Here is a 23,960-nt window from a genome sequence, read left to right as displayed (position 1 = left end):
CAAGAATACAAAACCATACCCCAAAGTGATGCCCCTCCTAGGGTCTTGAATATTTAATAGGAAAGTTATTTGAAACAGTGGTGCTGAGGGCAAACTTAGCAACACTAGTAAGAGTGTCTATTTGTTTGGAAATTTGTTGCTGCTTACGTCAAACAGAATCAGATTTGTTTGTGTGAAAACAGAGCAGGTTCACCTAAACAAAGCTCGAGACTAGAACCTCCTCAGAGATTCTGAAACACTGAAGCACGATAAACCTTAACAGCTCTACTTGGCAACACACAGACATGAAAACAACATAAGTAAATATCATAAAAAACAAAACATAAACAAAAGAAAAAAACTTAAAGGAGACAGAAACTGAGAGAGAGAAAGAGAAACTATGTCTTAGAATCAGTGACGTGTGTGAAGAGAAGAGGGGAATAAAGACAAAATAATGGGGAATCAGAAACAAGAAAATAAATGTGTACATAGTAAATTCAATTTTTGTAAATATGAAAGAAATGATGAAGGCAAAGCGTTCACAGGGAAGCTGGGAGAATCCTAGGAAGGGAAGAATGGGAAGAAGCTCACAGTATTCTCTTCCAGATCATGCTTTGTTTCCAGTTAATATGGTCCGCATCTTCTTGTTTCACTTCATCCTAAAAATTGTCCCCATCCATCCCTACCTATCTGAGTCCAGCTTTCAGAAGCAACAACAAATGATGCCATGTCCAATGACCAGTAGAGGGCAGTGGCTGCATTCTCACCAGCTGCCTTTGATCAAAATTCATACTTGATTTGGCAAGTGTTAAGATTTTAGACACTGTGCTGTTTTTAAGTCTCCATTTCAGCAAAGGAGAATATGGTCAGACTGAGCAAAAGCTAAGAAGTTAGTGTGGTCTCTCAGACCAACAGTCTGGAATAGTGAAATACCTTGGAACTAGGAGTTAGGAGACCTGGTTTCTGGTCTGAGCTCAGCTGGATAACTCACTTTGTGACAAGCAAATCAGTTCACCTCCTCGACCATGATAGCTTCAACAGGACAGCCAAGGTCTAGATACTTCAGATGGAAAATCCTGTCTTCTGAGAAAGTCACAGATTTTCACAGTGGTATGGAACTTTAGATATCATCTGGTCCAAACTCTCATCACTTTGTAGATAATAACATTAACAATGATGATAAACGTTAACACTTAGGTAGAGTTTACTATGTAAACTCTATATAGCATAGACTCATATAACAGACTCATATAACATACCTACCTACATCTATAGATATACATTTTATATATATATATATATATATATATATACTGTGTATATATACAAATATTTTTTCTTAATCTTCATGACAACTCTAGGGGGAAGATACTAGTATTATCTCCATTTTACAGATGAGAAAACCAAGCCACAGTGAGGTTAAGTGACTTTTCAAGGTGTCATAGCTGGCAAGTGCACGGTGATTCAAACATACACAATTTGGCTCCAGAGTCTATGCTCTGAATCTTTATAGTTCATGGGTAGGGAGACTGCAGCTTGCAGAGGTAACATGACTTATACTAGGTTGTACAACCTACAGCAAAGCTAGGACCACAACCCGCATAAGCTGACTTTTTGTCTCATGCTTTGCCCAACATATCATTTGTCTCTTATGTACAAGGCTGTAGTTATTAATTATACTAATAAGTGCAGTTAGCTTTTTTATTTTTTATTTCTTTTGGCTGTGCAGCTCGGCTTGCGGGATCTTAGTTCCCCAACCAGGGATGGAACCTGGGCCCATGGCAGTGAAAGCACCGAGTCCTAATGCTGGACCGCCAGGGAATTCCCCAGTTAGCTTTTTTGAAAAAAGGAACCTAGATAGTTTATCTGGAATGTATAATTCAGGTACTAAGTGTACATCAAGGGCAAAATTTTGTAGCCAGGAATGCAGATGTATTTCCACTAACAGTAATGGATTAGTAGATACTATTATTGAAAGATAGAACTGAGCTTAGGATATGTTAATTTACAATTTATTTTCCAATTGCACAAAGGGTTTCATTGGTTTCAAATCTGATGATAAAATTTAGCCTAAAATGAAGTCAAGTTAGTTAAAGAAAGAGTCGGACTTAAGCCCCCAAGGAAATGTCAGGGAACTTCAGAGAGCTTTGAAGAAGTAGCAGCAAGGTCTTTGGCTGCTTTTACGCTACTCTTAGCTCCTCAAACTATTTTGCACCTGTAAATGGGACAGAAAATCAGAGCTCCATTATATCCCTTTCAGCTAAATTTTTGTTTAGTTTTGGGTTTGGGGCAAATCCTAGTGATGAGTTAGTTTTATTCATCGTGGAAAAAATGCCACAGTTGCGTGTGAAAAATCCCTAGTTTAGGAGAACATGGAGAATGGATGAGGGCGCAGGGCTCCCGGACTCACTGGGAGGTGACAGCTGTAGAAGAGGAAAGGGATTTGTGGGTGAAGGAGGGGCTGGGGAAATCGGCTGAGCCGCTTCTGGCTCCACTCAGGTATTAGTGCACATTTAGCCCAAGTGCCATGTTCAAGCCACACTTAGGCCAAGCGGTGTGAGTTTATTTCTGGGTTGAACACTCGACAAGCAAATGGCATAGATTCACTAGTATTTATGATAAAGTAGAAGCAAACCTAAAGCGAGCTAGGTCATTTTTCACTGTATCATGTCAGTTTTCAATCAAATCCTTATTCATTTCTGACAATTTTACTTTCATTACAGCTCTGCTTAAGGCTCAGTCAACCAAGATCTCACGACAAAAACGGAAGGTTTTTGTTCTAGTTCAAGAAAAAAAAAAAAAAAAAATCAAGCCTAGCTCTGCTCAGCTTGGCTTCTAGTTCAGAGGTTTCTCTGTTAATCAAAAGAGCTGTGATACACCTTTAATGCTGTTCAGTGGTTAAAGACCAGGCTTAAAATGTCCCTGCTCTTGTGGATTTAAATTTAGACCCATAAAGAGGTGCTTGTGTAAAAACCGTAAAGAACATTCAATTTGTTCTATTTGGAGAAAGATTTTACTGGAAATATAAATTTCACTTAAAAAATGTTTTATGGGGTACAGAGGTGGAGAAACCATCTAAAGAACACAACCGTTATTTCTGTGAACTAAGGACGTCTGTGCTCAAGTCAGAACCTGCTGGTTCTTTTCCATGTGAAGTCTTCATTCTCTCTTCGTCTTAACTTAGTCATCTTCATAGCAACTAATTGAAATATCCCAAAGGATTATAACCTTGTGTGAGGAACCATGGGGAGGAACAGATCAAATTCTCAAACAGTAAAGGTCCTTATCAAAGTTTCTCTAATAATAGTGCTGTACTTAAAAATCGATTAAATATAACAGAGGATGTTATAACAACTTCCTTGAAATGAAAAGTTTTCCATTGTCTGTGTTAACATTTCTAGGTCACATCTCCCAAGAAGCACCAATGTCACAGGAATAAGGAAATTACAGGTTTTTGTGGGGTTTTTTTTGGCATGGTGAGTCTTCTATGAAATACATCAGTTTTGCATTAATATCCATCACCAAAACATTTTGGCAAATAAAGAAGCCAATTTCCCTTTAACGATTATAGAATGTGTCAGAGTTGCAAAACTTAGATGCATACAGGGACTGGGGCAGTGATATAAATGCCAAGAGTGGGATAGGCCCATTTCAAGGCGTTAGGCCCTAAGTGGTACCAGTTGGTTGTTGCCATTCCCAAATGCTGGTCCAGTGCAACTAGATCATTTTTTTTTTTTTCCTTCCACAAGAAACTGAAAATCTGAACTTTCAGGTGGAATTGTCCAGGTTTAAAATTTTAGCAACCAATTCAAAAACTGTAAAGCTCTGCACTGGTCAAAAAACCATGTCTATGTGCCAGGTTAAGTCTGTGGGTTGCTATTTTTATAACTTTGGGTATAAAGCAATACTTAGAAAATAACTCAATCAATGGAGTTAATGGGGCCATTCCCTGAACTTACAGTTTTCTGTGGAATTTAAAGATTGCTTTAAGTTCATATTGTCTCAGCTCTGATGCTGAGAGGTCACTGAGTTTCTTGGATATATGATGGGAAACAGTGGACAGTCAAAAACAAGGGGGCAGGATGGAATTATGAAGTGGTCCAAATGGTAAAGGTGACTCACCCTTCTAGATGCATTATTTTAATAACATAACTCATTAGAGGAAAGTCAGACAAATCCCATTTCCTTCAAATGGCACAAGTAGTCCATCCCAATGGAAACATGGAAGCCATTACCTAGTTCTGCCATGGACACAGTTGGGGACGTCTCTCCATTGGTGAAAGAGCAGTAGGGAAAGAAGCCTGATGCTGGTGTGTAGTCACATATTGGTTCTGGTTTGATTCCGTTGATATCAAGACCTGACTGGTCCGGGGAAGGCTGTATGTCCAGGTAGAAGCTGCTGACGGCAGAGTCTGCCTTGCTGCCCTCGGGGGTGTGCCCGTCGATGTAGCTGCTGAGGTCGTCGTGAAGCTCCGTGAGCCCGTTGGCCGAGATGCTGTAGGTGGGAGTCAGCGGCTCGGCCTCTCCAGGCTGCTGTTGGTGGTCTCGCTGCTGCTGCTGCATCCGGTGTTTCTGTACTTCTGCGTACAAGCTGTCTCGTTGCTTTTTCGACATGCGGCCAAATTTTACAGCTGGAAGAAAAAAGCCAAGGCACACCATATACAACACGCTTTTCTCCATGATCCTCTCCAGCATGCTTTAGGAGTTCCTTTGAAGTTGCAGACAATTCCATCAAAAACCACACAACCACAAAATAAGGACGTGATCCCGAGGTGAAAATGGTCCCACCTCACACAGGCTTGTTCCACATCCCGAACAGCAAAGACACATCCCAGAGGAGCTACGTTTCAGAAACAGACCCAGGGCTGGTACAAGAGACCCAGAGCAATGACCACCTACATTTTTGTGCTGTCACATAACCCTAGGCTCAGTGGGAGCTACTGAAATGAGACTTAATGGGCTTGTTCCCTCTCTACCCAGGCAGTTGGTCTAGACGTTTCTCTTCCCAGTGTTCAGACCAGAGCACAGGGACGCACTGACTCTCGGAGGTGTTATCGGAGCACAAGCAGTCAAACCTCAACTTGCACTCATTTCACTAATCCGTATGCTTACATGAGTTTCTTCCTGATCAAACAGCCAAATCTGGGGCTTCCTTGAGAAAGCTCAACAGACTGGACGAAGCATTTGCAATTCCATGAATTACATCTCTTGAGTCTACGCCCTCTCCTGCTCCTGGGTCTTGGGGTCCCTGTGAGACCCTTGGACCTGTCTTTTTAAAATTATCATTATTCTTTTAACATCTTTATTGGAGTATAATTGCTTTACAATGGTGTGTTAGTTTCTGCTTTATAACAAAGTGAATCAGCTATACATATACATATATCCCCATATCTCCTCCCTCTTGCGTCTCCCTCCTACCCTCCCTATCCCACCCCTCTAGGTGGTCACAAAGCACTGAGCTGATCTCCCTGTGCTATGCAGCTGCTTCCCACTAGCTATCTATTTTACATGTGGTAGTGTTTATATGTCCATGTCACTCTCTCACTTCGTCCCAGCTTACCCTTCCCCCTCCCCGTGTCCTCAAGTCCGTTCTCTATGTCTGTGTCTTTATTCCTGTCCTGCCCCTAGGTTCTTCAGACCCATTTTTTTTTTTTTTTTTTTAGATTCCATATTTATGTGTTAGCATACGATATTTGTTTTTCTCTTTCTGACTTACTTCACTCTGTATGACAGACTCTAGGTCCATCCACCTCACTACAAATAACAATTTCATTTCTTTTAATGGCTGAGTAATATTCCATTGCATATATGTGCCACATCTTCTATATCCATTCATCTGTCGATGGACACTTAGGTTGCTTCCATGCCTTGGACCCATCTTTAAAGGACACTTTCTGCTGTTCTCATTTAGCCTCAAGTAAAAAGAATATCAGAATTTTGGAAAGGGCAGACTCTGTGGAAGATCCCCATTGGGAGAATTTGTGTGTGCAGCCCTTCTCCGTGCGATGTGTCCCCATATTTAAAATGGAACAGTGACTAGAGTAATTTTCCAGTTCATTTAGAATCCCAAATGATTTCTCCTAAAACACCCAGATAATTGAGGAAAAAAATCCTATGATTTCCTGGTCTGAACCCCCCACTAACCCATTTATTTCTCAGCCTGACTCTGTATGTGTAGATAAAGCCGCTGCTGGAAGGATTAAGACCTCCTAATTGATTATGGTTCAATTGATACCTGACCAGGTGGATGAATTCACCCATCTGACCATCAACATAATTCTATGAGTCTTGGGGCAGGAGGCAGGATAGATGGAAGTGAAGTTGGGAATCAGGGCCCACCGTCTAGGCCAGCTGGTGGATCTTTTTCCTGCCAAGGAGGATGTGCTTTCATTTTGCACAGAGGAAACAAGTGAGCTGGATTCTGGTCAATTTCCAGTTTCCACAACTCAGGTGACAAACTTGGGGGGCGCTGGTTAGATAGCAGTCAGGCTGATGTGGGCTCTGAATTTCAGGCCTATAATTGTATAAGTCCCCAAATTCACCCCAACTCCACAACAACGTGTGCTGTCACTTATATGAGAAATCTCCACAAGGCATACTGAAGGTACTTAATTTTTTTGAAAAGAATACTCTGGAACCCCCAAGAGGATTAATACCCATAGGGGAAACTTGTTCTGCTATGACTCTGAATTGTGTTTTAACTCTTTTCTTAATATTAACAACAGTAATCATACTATCCCATAAGTGAAATGAATGGATCAGGTTTTTTTTTTGTTTTTGGCCATGCTGTGCATCTTGTGGGATCTTAGTTCCCTGCCCAGGGATCGAACCCACGCCCCCTGCAGTGGAAGCCCAGAGCCCTAACCACAGGACTGCCAGGGAAGTCCCCGGATCGGGTCTTGAGAAAATGCACACACAACTTGTGATTTTTAACTTACAGATTCATAAGAGATATAGCTAATTTTGTGAGTTTAGTGCCATTGGAAGATGAAATCTGCAGAGCTGCATATCACAGGAATTTCTGAGAATACAGTGTAAGTTCTGTGACTTGCGTCTTCCAATCCCCAAAACTCCACTTTGGTCCTACAAATTCTAAGAGGTCACCCTGTGTACAACTTGTGCCTGGGTGGGTCCACAGGCCCCAGGAACATCTGATTATGGGGAAAGGAGACCTTCAGAATGCCTGCCCAGCAGTCTGAAGTTATTTTTCCACAGGCTGAAACTCCGTTGGAAGAGATGTTTCCTTCAAAGGGATCTCTCAGGAGAACCAGCCAGCCAGTATATTCGGAAAAGTCCTTAAAAAGTATCCACTACACTATCTGCCCAATTTCCTTAAGTAAGAATAGTCTTGAAGGCTGGTGTTGATTATTCCGCGCACTTAAGACAGTTTTCCAGGAAGATCCTGAACTGTTTTGCAAATGAATGGTAGATGGTCTCTAGTTCTTAAAATAGCTTCTCTTAACGAAGAGAACATTTGTCACTTGGGCATGCCTTGCGCTATTTTCACACATACTGTATGTACAAATGTTTGACTTTGGATCCAGTTAGCATAAAAGCTAATTCATCCCAATTGCCAATAACCTTACTAGTGTAAGACATGTAACAATTAGCTCTGGCTTGTGTTTTCTGTGGGGAAAAATGCTTCTAGAAGGTATCCTTTTTAAGACCCTCAGGTGACACTTACCTTCCATCAATCCATCCACATGTAATGTTTTAAACCAGCAGTCCCCAACCTTTTTGGCACCAGGGACTGGTTTCATAGAAGAAAATTTTTCCACGGACAGGGCTGGGGGGGGGATCAGGCGGTAATGTGAGCCATGGGGAGCGATGGGAAGCGGCAGATGAAGCTTCTCTAGCTTGCTGGACCGCCGCTCACCTCCTGCTGTGCGGCCCAGCTCCTAACTGGTAGTGGTCCATGGCCTGGGGGTTGGGGACCCCTGTTTTAAACGTCAAAAATCTGAAGGTGTTCTGACCACACAGACATTTCTCCTCCATGCCACTCCCGCCCCCAGCCCCCCATCAGCCAGTGAACTGACTGGAATGGTTTATGGAGGAGAAGTAACTGCTGTGACACCCACAAAGCCACCAGAGGAGGGAGGGGTGGAGGGGGTGGGGGGACAGAGGGGACATATTCTGGCAGATCTGCGTCCAGGCTTCCGAGGGCGCTTTCACAAGCCCGTGCTACTGTACAACGCAGGGTGCGGGCGCTCACCATCTCGAGACATCCCCACGGCAAGGCATTTCTGTAATCGACAGTGTTGGCAGCGGTTTCTACTGGTTCGATCAATCAAACAGTTCTTCTGACGAGGACAGGAGTAGGTGGCATTGCTTTGCTGACTTCTCCTGAAAAAGCCCTGTGATTCAGTTATGAAATAGAAAACAGGTTAGTGTCAGCTGGGGCTGAATGATACTAAAGGCAAGAAACGGAGTGCCACGCAACATGCATATTTAATGGAGAATTAAACTTGTAGCACAATCATCCTGGAGACCATTAATGAAATTAAAGTCACTTCGTTTTCCTCGAGTAAAATTGATCCCCAGAGCCCAATCCTCTGTCCCTTACACATGCAAAACTTTCTTTAACTGCAGCAGACGGCTGCCTATGTAGAAGGCACAGGATTGGGCCCTCTCTACTTAGTCTCTGATGATCAAAAGCTGTGTGCTTAATGAAACGGTACAAAGGCACTTATCTTTAACCTATATCTCCAAAACATTTTTAGTAGAATACACACAAAACACTCTTCTGGGGTGTCCAGAGATAAGAAAATGCAGCCTCACCATAAGCCAGGTGGCTGCAATCCTGGTACACTGTGGTCATGTCAACCAGACCATGTAAATTCACCATCTTTTAGGTGTCTTCCATCCCTCAAGTCAGAATCTACTGCCCCAAGAAGTTAAGTGACACTTGGAAGGATTATCTTGGCAGATCAATCAGACTGGGAATACTCTACCCTTGACAGTTTGGAAATACCATGTGTTTAGAATCATGGTCTTGAAGATTGAACAAATCCAATCTGATGTTCATCCAGTTCCACTTATTTGTTAAGCACTGTTTTGGAAATGAGGAGTTGTACTGAGATGCGTAAGGAGTACTGACCTCAAGGATTTCATTAATTCACTCACTCATTGACTCATTCATTTTTGCTAACTTCTTGAGCTGGATTCTTATTAGCTCATTAATTTTCACTGCTGTTTCTCTTCTTAAAGCTGCAGGGGTTCCTTTTAGTTATGTTTTGGTAGCAACCCACAGGTTCTGCTATGTATTATTTTCATGATTATTCAACCTGAAACATGCTCTAGTTTTCAACAGCTTTCTCCTTTAATCCACATGTTCTTGAGAAGCACATTTTTAAAAGTTGAAGTGTAGTTGATTTACAATGTTGTATTAGTTTCTGGTGTACAGCAAAGTGATTCAGTTACATATATATGTATGTGTGTGTGTGTGTGTGTGTGTGTGTGTGTGTGTGTGTGTGTGTATATATATATATATATATATAGTTCCCTGCTCTATACAGTAGGATATTGTTGTTTATCTATACAAGCACATTTCTTAATTTCCAAACGTATGGGGGGTTTGTTTCTGGTTATCTTTTGATTGTTTACTTATCTCTCAGTGGTTTTTCAAACTAGGGATGTACTCTGGGGAAAAAAAAAGAAGGTAACCAGAGTCATTTCTATGAAGCAGAGCCATGGAAGGTACAAAAGAGTATAGTCACCTTCAAATCTTTAATGGCAAAGACAGATGATCCCAACCAAGGGGACACTAGTGGAGAAGGTAAGGTAAAATCCTGAAGAACTAACAGAGCGACAGAGTGCTGGGCAAACTGATAAGAGCACTCTCTCACCAGAAGATTTTTCTGGAGGCCAACTTGGCAGTTCTATCAAAATCCTTAAAAACATGCCTATCCACTGAACCAGTAATTACCCTTTAAGGAATATATTTTAAAGGAATGTTAAGAATGGTACAAAGATTTACCTACAGGGATGTTCATCCCAGCACTATCGGTAAGGTAAAAAAAAAAAATTTAGAAAGACGCTAAATGTCCAACAGTAGTGAATTGGAAGAGTCATACTGGATATCTATACATTCAGCAACCTTTAAAAATGGTGTTTTAGAAATACAATTATTGACATAAAAAGGTTATTAAAAATATACTGTTGAATAAAAAAAAACAGCTAAAGAACTGAACACAATATAATCCAATTTTGTAGGGAAAATCCATATATTTAACATGGAAGAAACTTTGGAATATTATGCCCTCGAATGAAAAGAACAGCTGGCACTGGTTGGTGGTGGCATGAGTGATCTTAATTTTCTTTCTGTTCATCTGTGCTTTCTGATTTTTCTACAATATGTGGGTAGAAAGGTATGTGGGCTACTCAGGAAGAACTATTCAGTACATCTGCTTTCTTCTGTGATGGCTGGGGACTTTGTGGATTAAGTCATGGTTATGATGGATATGACCTCAGTTCCCAGTTCTTTCCTTTTGGAAACCAACTTAGGATGGGAGGGACAGGCACTGACCTCTTACCACCTCTCTGCCAGGCTGCTCACTGACCAACATGGGCAAGGCTGGGGGCCCAGGGTCTCAGACTGTCTCTCTACTGTACTTCAAATCTCCCTGATACCAAGTCTGGCCTCTTCTGTGAGGCAATCTCTCTCTTCTCAAAATATCTAAAAAGCTCTGGGTTTTTTTTTTTTTTTTTTTTTTTCTCTGTTGACAAGAAAGTGAGAAGTAAAGCTTTCTTTGGGGCTTAGTGGAGAGAATTCAAGAAAATATAAATGGTAACAGAGGCAGATAATCCTTAGAAAGAGATACCAAGAGGTCACCTGTCTAGGTATTCAGTTGAGTCTGAGACACATAATCTCTGTCAAGGCTGAAAGGTGTTTATTACTTTCTTGAGACTCTACCACCTTCAGACCCTCCATGTTTGCTGTCACTGCAGGTGCATAGGATCAGGAATTATTTGCTTTTCCTTTAGTTGAGGCTGAATGAGTCTGCTCCATTTCGTTCTATAATCGTCGAATATGGAGAATGTCTACACAATCTCTCTTTTTTCTTTAAATGGAACCAGTACTTGCAGGCTGCCAAGTTATCTCCCAGTACCTTGTCTGTAGACCAAATCACAGCATCTGTCAGCTTACTTTCTAGGTTCTTTTGTACCTTTAGTATTTCTTCTTAGGATCCTTTCCAGTTTCTCCACTTTCTTAAAAAATCTGAATTCCAGGACTAGACACAGCTCTTGAATAATGCTTGGATCATTATCAAAGGAAAAAAAGGCTACTCTTTAGTTTTCACATATTAAACTCAAGTTAACATCAAACCACCACTAATGAAATTCCAGGATGTTAGCACAGACGCTATATACAACCACCAGTTTGCTCTGCTACAAGAGAATTCTGGGAGGGCATAATGATAATGATAATGATGGTGATGATGAGAGAGATCTTAATGAGTGTCTGTATTAATCATACCTTTTTATTCTGTATTTTTAATGCTTTGACATCTTGAGATCTTGATAACCCAGGAGAGATTATGCTTCCCAGGACTACCTAATTCCTAGAAATAGCAAACAACTTGCCTGGGCGCACACCTTTTATATGCAGACCAACCGATCCAGAGCCCTAACATCCAGCCACCTCCTCCCATGTTTCCCCCTCATTCCACCTGCCTCCTGACTGACCCTGGTGCTTCCCACTGTGGTCCTCTGTGTGGCATGTTGTGCCTCCTGTTTCAAGGGACCTATGTTATAACCAACTTCTCTCTCTCTTTTTTAAAATTTTTATATTATAGTGGAGTATAGTTGATTAACAATGTTGTGTTAGTTTCAGGTGTACAGCAAAGTGATTCAGTTATATATATACATGTATCTATTCTTTTTCCAATTCTTTTCCCATTTAAGTTGTTACATAATATTGAGCAGAGTTCCCTGTGCTATACAGTAGGTCCTTGTTGGTTATCCATTTTAAATATAGCAGTGTGTACATGTCAATCCCAAACTCCCAATCTATCCCCCCCCCCACCAACCCTTCCCCCTTGGTAACCACAAGTTCACTCTCTAAGTCTGTGAATCTGACAAACTTCTCTCTTCACAGCAGTCATTTTTTGTCTATATGTCTCACCTACTTTATTAAAACCAATCCCAGGAATCGTTAAAACAGTGCTTATTATTTGCTAGGTACCTTGTGCTTTATATGGATTCCATCACGTAATCTTGACAAGGGCAACACGAGGCAGGTGCTATCATTTTCCTGGTTTTTAGGTCAAAGAACCTGAGGCTTAGAGAGGCACTAGCTCAGAACCCCCCCACCCCCTTCCCCCCTACCCCCCAGCATGGGGGTAAAGCCAGGATCTGAATTTAGGTGGTTTAATTCCAGAACTCACACGTTTATCCCTTTCGTTGTTTTTCTGCTTCCTTTGAGTGTCAGAAGGATTCCCACTTGGGGGTTCTTACAGAAGGCAGTCCTGAAAGGAGGCAGCGGCAAGGCACAAGGTATGCATGACAAAAGAGCGAGACTGATCTGCTCTGAAATTAGCGTTTTCCTTCAGGTTAGCCCCTTTGGCTGGTCACGGCGCCAATGTCCAGGCATTTTACAGATTCCTCTTCTACTGCCACCTCCTGATGTGGGTTATTCACATGAGGAAACCAGTCTCACGATTTCGTGATTTTCCCTCATTTCTGACCGGGAGGACTATGTCCCCTTTTATTCACGTTACTTATTTCTAAATTACTCTGGCTCGTTTAGAAAACAAACAAAACAATAACAACAACAAACTGACTTCAAGGACACACAGTCACTATCATTGAAGATGTCTGAGAAATTATGCCATCCGTTGCAAGGCAAATCCACGAGGCTTTCTACATGCTCTTGGAGCGACAGCACTGAGGCTGGAACCAACGTTTGGAAAAGGACTACACTTCTTCGGATCCCTCAGCTTTGTTTTTTGTTTGTTTTTTATTGATGTACAGTTGATGCACGATATTGCGTTAATTTCTGCTGTACAGCAAAGTGATTCAGTGTTACATATATATATATATATATATATATATATATATATATACATACATACACACACACATCCTTTATTTAAATATTCTTTTCCATTATGGTTCATCACAGGATATTGAATATAGTTCCCTGTGCATGGATGCTTCACCTTACTCTTTACGACACCATTTATTTCTCACTGAGTCATTTGAGCAAATGCCTGTGGAAAGTTCAGGGAGTGGCAGTGCTGAGACCCAGAGAAGAGACCTTTCTTTTGGATTAAATCGACAGAGTCATGCCCACAAGGCTAGCTATCAAATACCAAGTGGGAGGGGTCAGGTGGGGTTATAAGGTGAGAGCTGTGAAGGGAGAAAGAGGGTAAGCCTGGGTGACTCAGACACACTAAACTTTGCATTTCAGACAGAATGAGGGCTTGGTCTTCCTTTCCTGCCCCCTTTTTTCCCTTAAAAACAAACAAACAAAAAAACTTTTCATTTCAGTATTCCTTGGGGTTTGTCAGAGGATTTGGGCAGTATTACTGATAAAGTATTTAAAGCTGATGAACACATAAGAGGAGAAGGATTAGAAGAGCAAGAAAGAAGAGGAAGAAAGGGAGAAGGTATGGTAGGTACCTTACTTCCTCAAGGGAGAAGTATGCTCATAAATGTAGAAGCAGGATCTTGACTGACTGGGGTGCAATCCTGGAGAGGGTCACACTGAGAAATGAGTAAGCTGAGACACCAGTTCTAGGGGCTAGGAAGCTTGAGGCCACACAAAGAGCAGTGACAGCACAAGGCAGCACTTGAAGTTTTGGGGTGGAACTGAGGAGGTATACATAAAGGAGAAAGTGCTGAAGCTGTGAGTCAGCTGGCAAAGATATTAAGTACACAGTTCTGGAGTTCTATTTCTAAAAGCTGAGCTAATGAATGACTTCTTTGGCTTTCTTAAAAGTTCACTTTTTATGGATGTCAAGATACACAGAGATGTGCCATTATAAACATGGTGGGCTTGAGCAGAGAGGGCCACCATGATGAATTGCAGGTAGGATACAGCACTTGGTGTGACTGCGGCACACTACCACCACCTAGTGGCAGCATACTCACATGCAGTTGTTGCAATACATTAGAATAATACAAACAGGCCTTTAGAGATGAAACGAAGTAGAGAGATTATCAGATTCAGTAGTTCTCAAACTGACGGTGTATGAGAATCACCCATGGAGCTTTTATAAAATACACATGAGATCTATTGAACTACAACCTTTGGGAGTATAGTCACAGACATACAAACTAGTTTGAACAATGTGAAAGCACCATTTTTATAGGTCAAAAAAGAAGAAATGTCATTTTGTATGGCAAACAATTTAACAAAGCTTTCCGAAGACTCTGCTGCCTTCCCTTTGTTAAGGTCTATACTCTAGTTTTCTGATTTTGCAGATAACAAAAATGAAGCTCAGAATCGTAAGTGACTTGTCCAAGGCTGTCCCATGGCTACGTGTTAGTGCTGGGACTCAAACTCCAGTGCCCTAATTTTAAGTGCAGTGTCCTCCCACGTAAGCATCTCTCCTGCAGTGCTGGGCTAACAAAACCGATGTCACACAGTCTTGATTTCCTCACACACGTCAGCCTTCTGCCCCCATTCCTGCTGCCTCAAAGAGAACTCTCAAGTGTATCTCCCCTTATTTCACCAAGTCTTTCAAAGTGCCTTTCCTTGAGTTTTATTTCTGATTTCTGTCTCTATTCTCTGGAAAAAAAAATTTTTTTTTTAATTTATTTATTTATTTATTTATTTATTTTTGGCTGTGTTGGGTCTTCGTCGCTGCACGCGGCTTTCTCTAGTTGCGGTGAGCGGGGGCTACTCTTCGTTGCGGTGCACGGGCTTCTCATTGTGGTGGCTTCTCTTGTTGCAGAGCAGGGGCTCTAGGCGCGCAGGCTTCAGTAGTTGTGGCACGCAGGCGTCAATAGTTGTGGCTCGCGGGCTCTAGAGCACAGGCTCAGTAGTTGTGGTGCACGGGCTTAGTTGCTCCGCAGCATGTGGGATCTTCTCAGACCAGGGCTCGAACCCGTGTCCCCTGCATTGGCAGGCGGATTCTTAACCACTGTGCCACCAGGGAAGCCCTGGAAAATTTTATTGCCTAATTTTTTTAAAAAAACAATCTGGCTGTATACTATGAAATTTTTCATCAATTCCACTAGATTGGAGCTCCCCAGGACAGAGACTGAGGCCATGGGTGTGGGAGAAGGCTGATACGGGGCTGCAAGAGTTGAATGTTAACATTTCAGGAATTTCGTGAACCAACTGTTAAACATCACCATTATTAAACATTAACTTATTATTTTATTACTATTTTGCTACTGTCCCTGTTTTTGAGGTTATTTACATCAATTATATCTGAATGGTAGCTCACTGCATAACGGTGTGCTACTGTGCACCTCTTCCTTATCCTGCGTGCAGTGAGATGTCGTGTGGGGAGGTTTGAAATTGACCATGTGCTGAGAGTATTTCCGCCACAGAAATTGACAAGTGCTATGGATCAGGGCTTGATTTATGGCTTTGCTTACTGTCTAGATTTAAAAAGTGATGAAGATAAATTAGGAGTTTGGGATTAACATATACATACTACTGTATAAAAATAGATAACCAACAAGGACCTACTGTATAGCACAGGGAACTCTACGCGATACACTGTAATAACCTATATGAGAAGAGAATCTGAAAAAGAATAGATATATGTACATATATATATAACTGAATCACTTTGTTGTACACCTGAAACTAACACAACATTGTAAATCAACTATAATTCAATAAAAATTTTTAAAAAGTGATGAAGAAAATGATAATGATGTGGGTTCAATTTAAAAATATGTCATGTCTGTAGCCATCACACTGTGAAGAGCACAAAAAAAGAATGTAAAGAAATATTCTTCCAGTTTTTAAAAACTATTATCTGATTCAGCAAAGAAGTTGCTCACGTCATCACTGACGAATGAGTGAAGTTCCAAAACATGTTTCACTTTCCTCTTATTCATTAATGTAAATGAAAAATCACGTTGGTGCTACAATCTTTCGTCAGCTGCAACCACAGGTATGGATGTGAGAGTTCAGCAAAAATCAATGAGCACATTCCGTGAGAATCGGCCATCTATATATATACTATATAGTATATATATATATATATACACACTATATAGTATATATATATATAATATAGTGTATATATATATAATATAGTGTATATATATATAATATAGTGTGTACATATATATATACTATATACTATATTCTCTGTTTATAATATTGTCGATTTTACTATTTATAAAATGTATGAAATTACATCAGTGACATATACACTAAAGTTATGGACATACATATAGACACTGTTGGTTGCTAAAAACTAACCAGCACGTGACTGGACTGAGCCCAGTCCTGGCTGGACCCCTCGCTTCCCACCAGGCTGTCTGAGTGGCTCCCCCGTATTCTGGACAGGCACACACTCAAAGTCGTGGCCTGGCCTTCTACAGCCCTGTCACCCCCATCACCAACACACACATACACACACACTCTCCAGAAACTTCAGCTGAATGGCTTTATTATTCTTTGAAGTAGAGTTGATTTACAATGTTGTGTTAATTTCTGCTGTACAGCAAAGCGATTCACATATATATATATATATATATATATATATATATATATATATATATATATATATATGCCTTCTTTTTAAATATTCTTTTCCATTATGGTTCATCATAGGATACTAAATACTGTAGAGTTTTTCTCTGTGCTATACAGTAAGACCTTGTTGTTTACCCATTCAATACATACTGAATGGCTTGATCTTCATTCTGTACAGAACATTTCCCCACCCACTGACCATTTTCCCAGCCTCTTCTCCTCCAGTGTTTTCTTGTTCAGTCAAGGGTACCACCATCACCCAGATACTCGAGGCACAAAGATGGGCTTCCCTGCCTCCTCGCCACCCACATCCATGCACTCACTAAGTTAGGCTGTTTCTGGTCACCTTCATGTTTTCCCAATCCATCTACCTTTCTCCACCTTTACTGCAATTTTCTCAGGTGTCCACATCTACCACCTCCTGAATGGGTTATTACACAGCCTCCCCACTGCTCCCTGCTTCCATCCTCACTCCCTCCAATCCATCCTCACACAGTCACCGAAGATGTTCTGTTTCTAAAAACAGAACCCTGATCAAGTCCCTTCCATGCTTATGAGCCCTCAATCGCTCCTCACTGATGACCTGGCTATGACCACCCGTCCAGGCGGCTCTCTCCTCTTCTCAAAGTCACACTCTGGCCAAACCTAAACCACTGTGTCCACAGTTCCTCAAAGGATTCCACACACACCCCCCCCAACCCCGGCCCCGCAACCTTACTGGAAGTTCTCCTCCTCTCTTGAGGTTTCACTTTCTCTGACCTTGCCCTTCCCAAGGCTGGTTGAGGGGTCCCTCCCATGTACACCCCTAGAGCCCTGTAGCTATCCCTCTCATAGCCCTTAACTTGCTGTATTACTAATTTGTCTCCCTCACTGACAGTTTTGTTTCTTTGTTCCAGGAGCTAACTTAGTACTTGGAGCAGTCAACAAACACTTGTGAAATGAATGACCAGAGGAAAAATGATGCCAGTGATAAAAACAGTGGTGACAATCATATGCTGAGCTCCTATTCTATACCTGGCACCGTGGAGGACACTTCGCAACCATGATTTATTTGCAATTCACAACAACATTGCAAAGTAGGTATTTTTATATCTGTTTACAAATAAGAAAATGACAGTTCAGAGAGGTTAAACCATGTATCCAAAGTCACACAGCAGGTAAGGAGAGGAGCCAGGATTTGAATCCCTGAACCCTGGGTGCATCTTAACCCAAAGGCCAGAGACTTCTTAATACACTATCCAAAAAGGCATCCAGACAAACATGTGGGGCAGACCAAACAGAAACAGATAAACAACAAAACAAACAAGTAAAAATGCCCCACTTCTCAGTTGTACAAAGATCCATGTAATGGTTCAAACACAAGGTGAGGGAGATGGCATTTTATAGGGTATCGAATACCAGGTTTACACAAGTAGGAAAATGCTCTCCTTTGCTAGGTCTCCTTGATAAAAAGCTTTGAAATAGACATGGCATTTCCTATTGGGGTTATTAATAGTTTTGCCCCCAAGAGGGTGTTGGCTGCACAGAGACCTGTGGGTGTGGTTGGAAAGGTGCTGGGGTGGAGTGGGGTAGAGCTCTGAGGGGCTCCCCTCCGGCTCGGGGCTCCTTCCCAGTGAGGCACAGGCTGAAATGCTGATCTGATGTTTGGTCTTTTGACAATTTTCACTTAATGAATTGATTCCTACAGTTCATTAACATACCCACTTCCACTTCTGTATACACATATGTCTTAATTAGCTGCTCATTGGCTGTTTAATTACAAGAAAACAGCTGACAGCTGCCTTGCTGAATTCTAATGGCAGACGCGTTGGAACGGCTACACATTTGCTTTTGACAACCAAGATTTATTCATAACTCTATGATTTATGGTGAATGCTCATATGCCTGAGCGGATTATTGTATTTTCCAATCCAACGGAAATGTTGGTATTTGGGGGACTGTGGACGTGGGAATCCCTCTCATTCCATTTCTGTGGCTGAGATGAGCTGAGAATCCTAGTTGGGGAGGCATGAACTCTGTTTCAATTTTATTTATTTTGGGAAGTTTCTGTTGGAATGTTCGGAAGTATGGGGGTGAGGAACAAGAAATATCTTTGGATAAACGTGGGCAGAAAGTTAAGGATTTAAAGTTAAGAAGGAAGGTAACTGGCAACTTAATTTTATTGAGGGGGAAAGAGAGGGCATGCATAGATTAAAATCAGAGAGAGGAAGAGGCAGAAGAAATGATAAAATTAAAATGGGGGGAGGAGACAGGAATAACAGTCCCCAAGGAAGCAAATAAGAAGGAAATTTGTTCTTTAGAAAAAAAAAAAAAAACAGGAAACCTCATTCTCCAAAGTGAGCTGGTATGGTCCCACACTCAGGCATCGGGCAGCAATAAGTCATGGAAATGTGGAGCTCCTCAACTACTTTCCTGTTCAGTAGTGACTGGCCTCCCCGTAGAACTGTATATGCAAATGATCTCTGATTAAAGCTGACCTCGTGTGTTATATTTGGTAAGTGGAGATGTCTGCTCTGCCATACGGTGATTTGCCATCCTCAGATCCAATCCAGTGGGCACATTCAGCAACAGTGATTCCCAAGCAAGCACGAGGGGCCCTACTCTGAGCCAGACACCACGTTAGACCCTATCTATGACGAGGTCAGAAGCCCAGCATCTTCTGTGAGCTGAGGCACGATTAAGACCAAACCAAAGAAACTAGAAAAATACAAAAAAAACCCCCCTCAAATCATCTTGATGCAAATTGGGGTTTAACACATCCTACCACTTGTGCATTTATTTCATCACAGGCCTGGAAGATTTTGCTCAATAAAAAATTTGTTCTTATCACCTGTATATAACAGAAATGAAACTCTGATGTCACAGGATGTAATAAAAAGCCAAGTCTGATTTTCATTTTAAATGGCTAGCTCTAATACTGGGGCCAAATGTTATAAAATATTAAAGTAAAAATGTTGAGCATGAATGTACCAATGCTGAAAAGTAGACAAGTTGATCCAGGGCTAGTGATATTTTACAACTGAAATAAAAATATTAGAATCCTTTAAAAAACAATTTGGGCCTAAAAGGAACATTTGTGGATATGGTTTTTAACCTAATACATATAAAGCTCCAGAAAATGCTTTAACTCTTTCAGGAAAAAAAAAAGTACCAATTATACATTCTTGATATCTTTGAAAAGACTTTTTATTGTTAATTTCAGAGAGCATATTTGTTAATGTGAAGAAGCTATTCCAAGTTCTCCCTTTCCTGGGTGGAAGAGGAAGCTTTGCATAAGACATCATCTTAAATGTATTAATTGATGAATAAATATTTGACACATGAATGGACTCTATTCTTAGACTTATCACGAGGCAAAGGGTCTTAGATGTAATCAGAAATCAATTCACTAACTTCAATACTCAACTGTACATTATTATTTAAGAAGCTATAGTTGAATGATAATCATAGCTAATACTGCTTTATGATATAAAGGAAAGCTGCTACAAGAGTAGATCCTAAGAGTTTTCATCACAAGGAGAATATTTCTTTCCCTTTCTTCTTTTCTTTTTATTGTATCTGAGTTGACCCTTGAACAATGCGGGAGTTAGGGTTTGTAGAACCCTATGCAGTCAAAAATCCGAGTTTGACTTTTGACTCCCCCCAAACTTAACTACTAATAGTCTACAGTTGACCGGAAATCTTACTGATAACATAAACAGTTGATTAACAAAAATTTTGTATGTTGTATGTGCTATATACCATAATCTTACAATAAAGTAAGCTAGAGAAAAGAAAATGTTATTAAAAAAATCATAAGGAAGAGAAAATACATTGACAGTACTGTACTGTATTTACCAATACCATAAGTTTATGTCCTTTGTTTTCAAGGTGAATTGTCTGTCAGTATCTACATCCATATTGTCATATACGATAAAGGAGATGTTATATGTATTACCGACATTAGACATCAAAAATGAAAAGATAATGTTAAAAAGAAATTCATATTTATTTACGATTTTTTCCAATATATTTATTAAAAAAAATCCGTGTGAGTGTAAGTGGACCTATGCAGTTCAGACCCGTGTTGTTCAAGGGTCAACTGTGCATGAGAAGATGGATGCTAGCTGAAACTATTGTGGTAATCATTTCACAAGATATGTAAATCAAACCGTCATGCTGAACGCCTTAAACTTATACAGTAAAGTATGTCAATTATTTCTCAACAAAATTGGGGAAAAAAGTTATGGTAGAGGCCCAAAGTCTAAAAAGACATGGATTAAAAATTCTGTGTGTGTGTGTTTTTTTAATCTTGAGATACATTTTTCATCCTCCTCCTCTAAGCAGCCACTGTATCTAATACTGAAGCTAGGAAATGAAGTTGAATGATAAACAGAACCGTTTCTGGAAAGAAAGCCTCAACCAATCGTCGTTTTTCTATAAACACTTCAGCACTTGTATTCACTCTGAAGATCGAACCTTAACCCTAACATCTGCAGCCTTTCATTTTATTTCTGGCCTTTTCTGCTGTCCCCGTGCTCTGTGACCCGGCCCCTCCTCCCTGGCAGGCCTACCCAGCCTACCTTACACCCCTGCTAGCGCTCACCCAGGGCTGGGACTAAATTCTGTTCCAAGAGCTCAGGAATGTCTTTACTGGCAGAACTAAGCCCTTGCAGGCCTGGATTCAACGGTCTTCTGAAATGCAATATTCAGGGCTGGCCCAGTAGCTCGTACACTGTTCCTTCATGATCTCCAAAGAACAAGGAAACTAATTTTACAGTGAAAACCTTGGCATAACAGAGTTCTTAAAAATTTGGGAATGGCATACCTGTCTATCCTTATCTTCCACTATCTGCAGAAAGTGACTCTCTGCTCCAGTCAAACCGGGTTATACAACCAAGACTTCCCCATTTTTAGGCTCTGGCTGCCTAGTGGATGTGTGCTTCTTGGGTCACATCACAGACTGCGGCCTTACTCTAGTATCTAGTTCTTCGTTTGCTATGAAGGCCTCGTCTCTACAACTAGACTGTAAGCTGCTCGAGGGAAGGATTCGGTCTTCTATGTCTTTGGACTCCAAATAGTGCTTATAGAACACCCAAGGGGGTGCTCCTATTTTCGCTGTTTTTATTGGCAGAGTCTACATTACAAATCACAAATGTTCACAAAATCAAGACTGGACCCACAGATATACTGGAATAGTATCTGACTCTACAGAGCACATTACTCAGACATGAGGAGTTTGCCCAGGAATGATAATAACAAGAGCCAACACTCAGTGTGTGCTTGTTACGTGCCTGGCACTCGTGTAAGTGCTTTACCTATATGCACGTGATAACCATATGAAGTAACTACAATTTCTGTCCTCATTTTACAGATGAGGAAACAGAGGCACAGAGAGGTTGGGTATTTGCTCAAATTGGTAAATAGCAGAACTGGAGTTTGAACCCAGGCAGTCTGGTTCCAGAGTCAGAGCATAAGCCTGACACTATACCGTCTCTCTACACAGTGCCAAAGGGACTTGGAGAGGGTGAGCTGGGAATACTCAGGAACCAGAAAAAGAGCTACCAAAACGTCCACCACTTTTGCCATTCATGTGCAATGCTTACTTGAGCAAGTATGTGGTGAAAGAGAATCATTTCAGCAATTAAATAGGTTCTCTGGTTTCTTGTGGTTTCAGGTTGTTGATTTTAAAATGCAATTTAAAATACATTCACAAGGCGATTAGCTCAGAAAATGACTGAGTCACTTTTCCTCTCTCATTAGATTTCTATTTATATATCTAATCAGAAATTTTCCTTAAGTCTAATGATACTATTACAGAGACAAATTATTTATAATTTGTCATGATACAACCACCTTCACCTGGTTAGAACATGATAAATCATTAACATCAGTGGCAAAAGAAGTCTCTTGACTTCACCACAACTAGAGATAAAAATGTTAGTTGTAATGTACACACTACTATATATAAAATAGATAACCAACAAGGACCTACTGTATAGCACAGGGAACTCTACTCATTATTTTGTAATAACCTGTAAGGGAAAACAATCTGAAAAAGATTCTGAATCACTGTGCTGTACACCTGAAACTACCATGACGTTGTAAATCAACTATACTTCAATAAAAAAAAAATGTTAGTTGTAGCAGAAACTATGACGCAGGGCAAATACTATATGCATTGAATATAAACACATACTACCGTATAGGTCCCAGGCTGGGTACAGGCCCAATCTGTTAATAAAATGAAGTTTTAATTGATTGTTTTTGTGATTTTCATTGTATAAAGTCAATAGGAAAGAGAAGCAGAACTGCAGATGACCGAAAAACACACTGGCACTGAGGCTGTACAAGATCTGGAAGGGAATCTAGAAAAATGACAACAGTGAAATAACAGCTGCCCTTTGTTTTCTTATTGCTTTTATTTTTGTCATAAATAAACATTGGGTTAAAAAGAAAACACACATTGTTTATGCCTCAGTAAACACAGTGGTACTCAGAGAATTCAGATTTTATTGAATAGCGTGTTGTTAATTAATCTTCTGAATTGTTGAGGTGTTTCCTATGAAGTAGCCCCCATCTTCTCCCTGGTCCTGCCCTGCGCGCCATTCTTAGGTATCGTATTCAATTTGCCACATAAAACTACATGTGGCATTACTGACAGACACAGAGAGAGCGATCAGTTTCGTGAACAGCATGAAGGTACACACGTGGTTAATCCCTGGGACCCAGACCACTTAAGAAAATACCTAGGTGATAGGCAATGCACAAAAATCAAGTCTGCTTGGGACTCCTGGTAGGGGAGCACTGCTGTCTATATACCCTTCAGCAAGAAAGACCATGCCATCCTCTACCAGTGATAAGAAGGTGCGTACACAGAGTGGGTGAGGGTGCAGTGTAACAGCTGCCCAGCCACATCAGCCGAATTAACCCCCCCAAAATCAATGGAGGGACAGCTGTCACAGGCAGGTACCTCTCTTGCTTACATCTTGGGATAACATAGGCCAGGCAGTTGATTTTATTTTGTTTAATTTTAATTCATTAATTAATTTGGAGGGAGGACAAATTGAGGAAATAATTTTTTTTCCTTGGTAATCCAGAACCTTGAGGTCTTGAGGGTACCATAGAGGTGAATAATTCAAAATCCCCTTTGAGTAGAAAGCTCTCTATTCCTAAAGGTGGGTGAATTTTTTTTTTTATTTTGTTAAACTGTTTAATTTGAAATAATTTTAAATTTAGTAATAAGTTGCAAAGATTGCACAGAGATTTCCATTATACCCTTCATCCAGCATCCCTTGATGTTAACACCTTATGTAATTATGCTATATTTATT

At 40.7% G+C, this 23,960-nt stretch overlaps 1 protein-coding gene across 2 annotated transcripts in view; it reads right to left on the bottom strand.

The window, feature by feature from the left end:
- RORA (RAR related orphan receptor A) overlaps window positions 1-23,960 on the bottom strand; it is a 723,518-nt gene that overhangs the window by 16,248 nt on the left and 683,310 nt on the right. For both annotated transcript variants that reach the window (XM_036841390.1, XM_036841391.1), the window contains 2 exons: window positions 8,192-8,333; window positions 4,215-4,610 (listed from right to left, as the gene is read on the bottom strand). In XM_036841390.1, the coding sequence (XP_036697285.1) occupies window positions 4,215-4,610; window positions 8,192-8,333 (538 nt within the window). The remainder of the gene's footprint in view (window positions 1-4,214; window positions 4,611-8,191; window positions 8,334-23,960) is intronic.

The sequence above is a fragment of the Balaenoptera musculus genome, chromosome 2 (assembly GCF_009873245.2).
Source record: "Balaenoptera musculus isolate JJ_BM4_2016_0621 chromosome 2, mBalMus1.pri.v3, whole genome shotgun sequence".
NCBI lineage: Eukaryota > Metazoa > Chordata > Mammalia > Artiodactyla > Balaenopteridae > Balaenoptera > Balaenoptera musculus.
The sequence above is the reverse complement of the archived record's forward strand: the minus strand, read 5'-3'. Positions and strand labels throughout refer to the sequence as shown.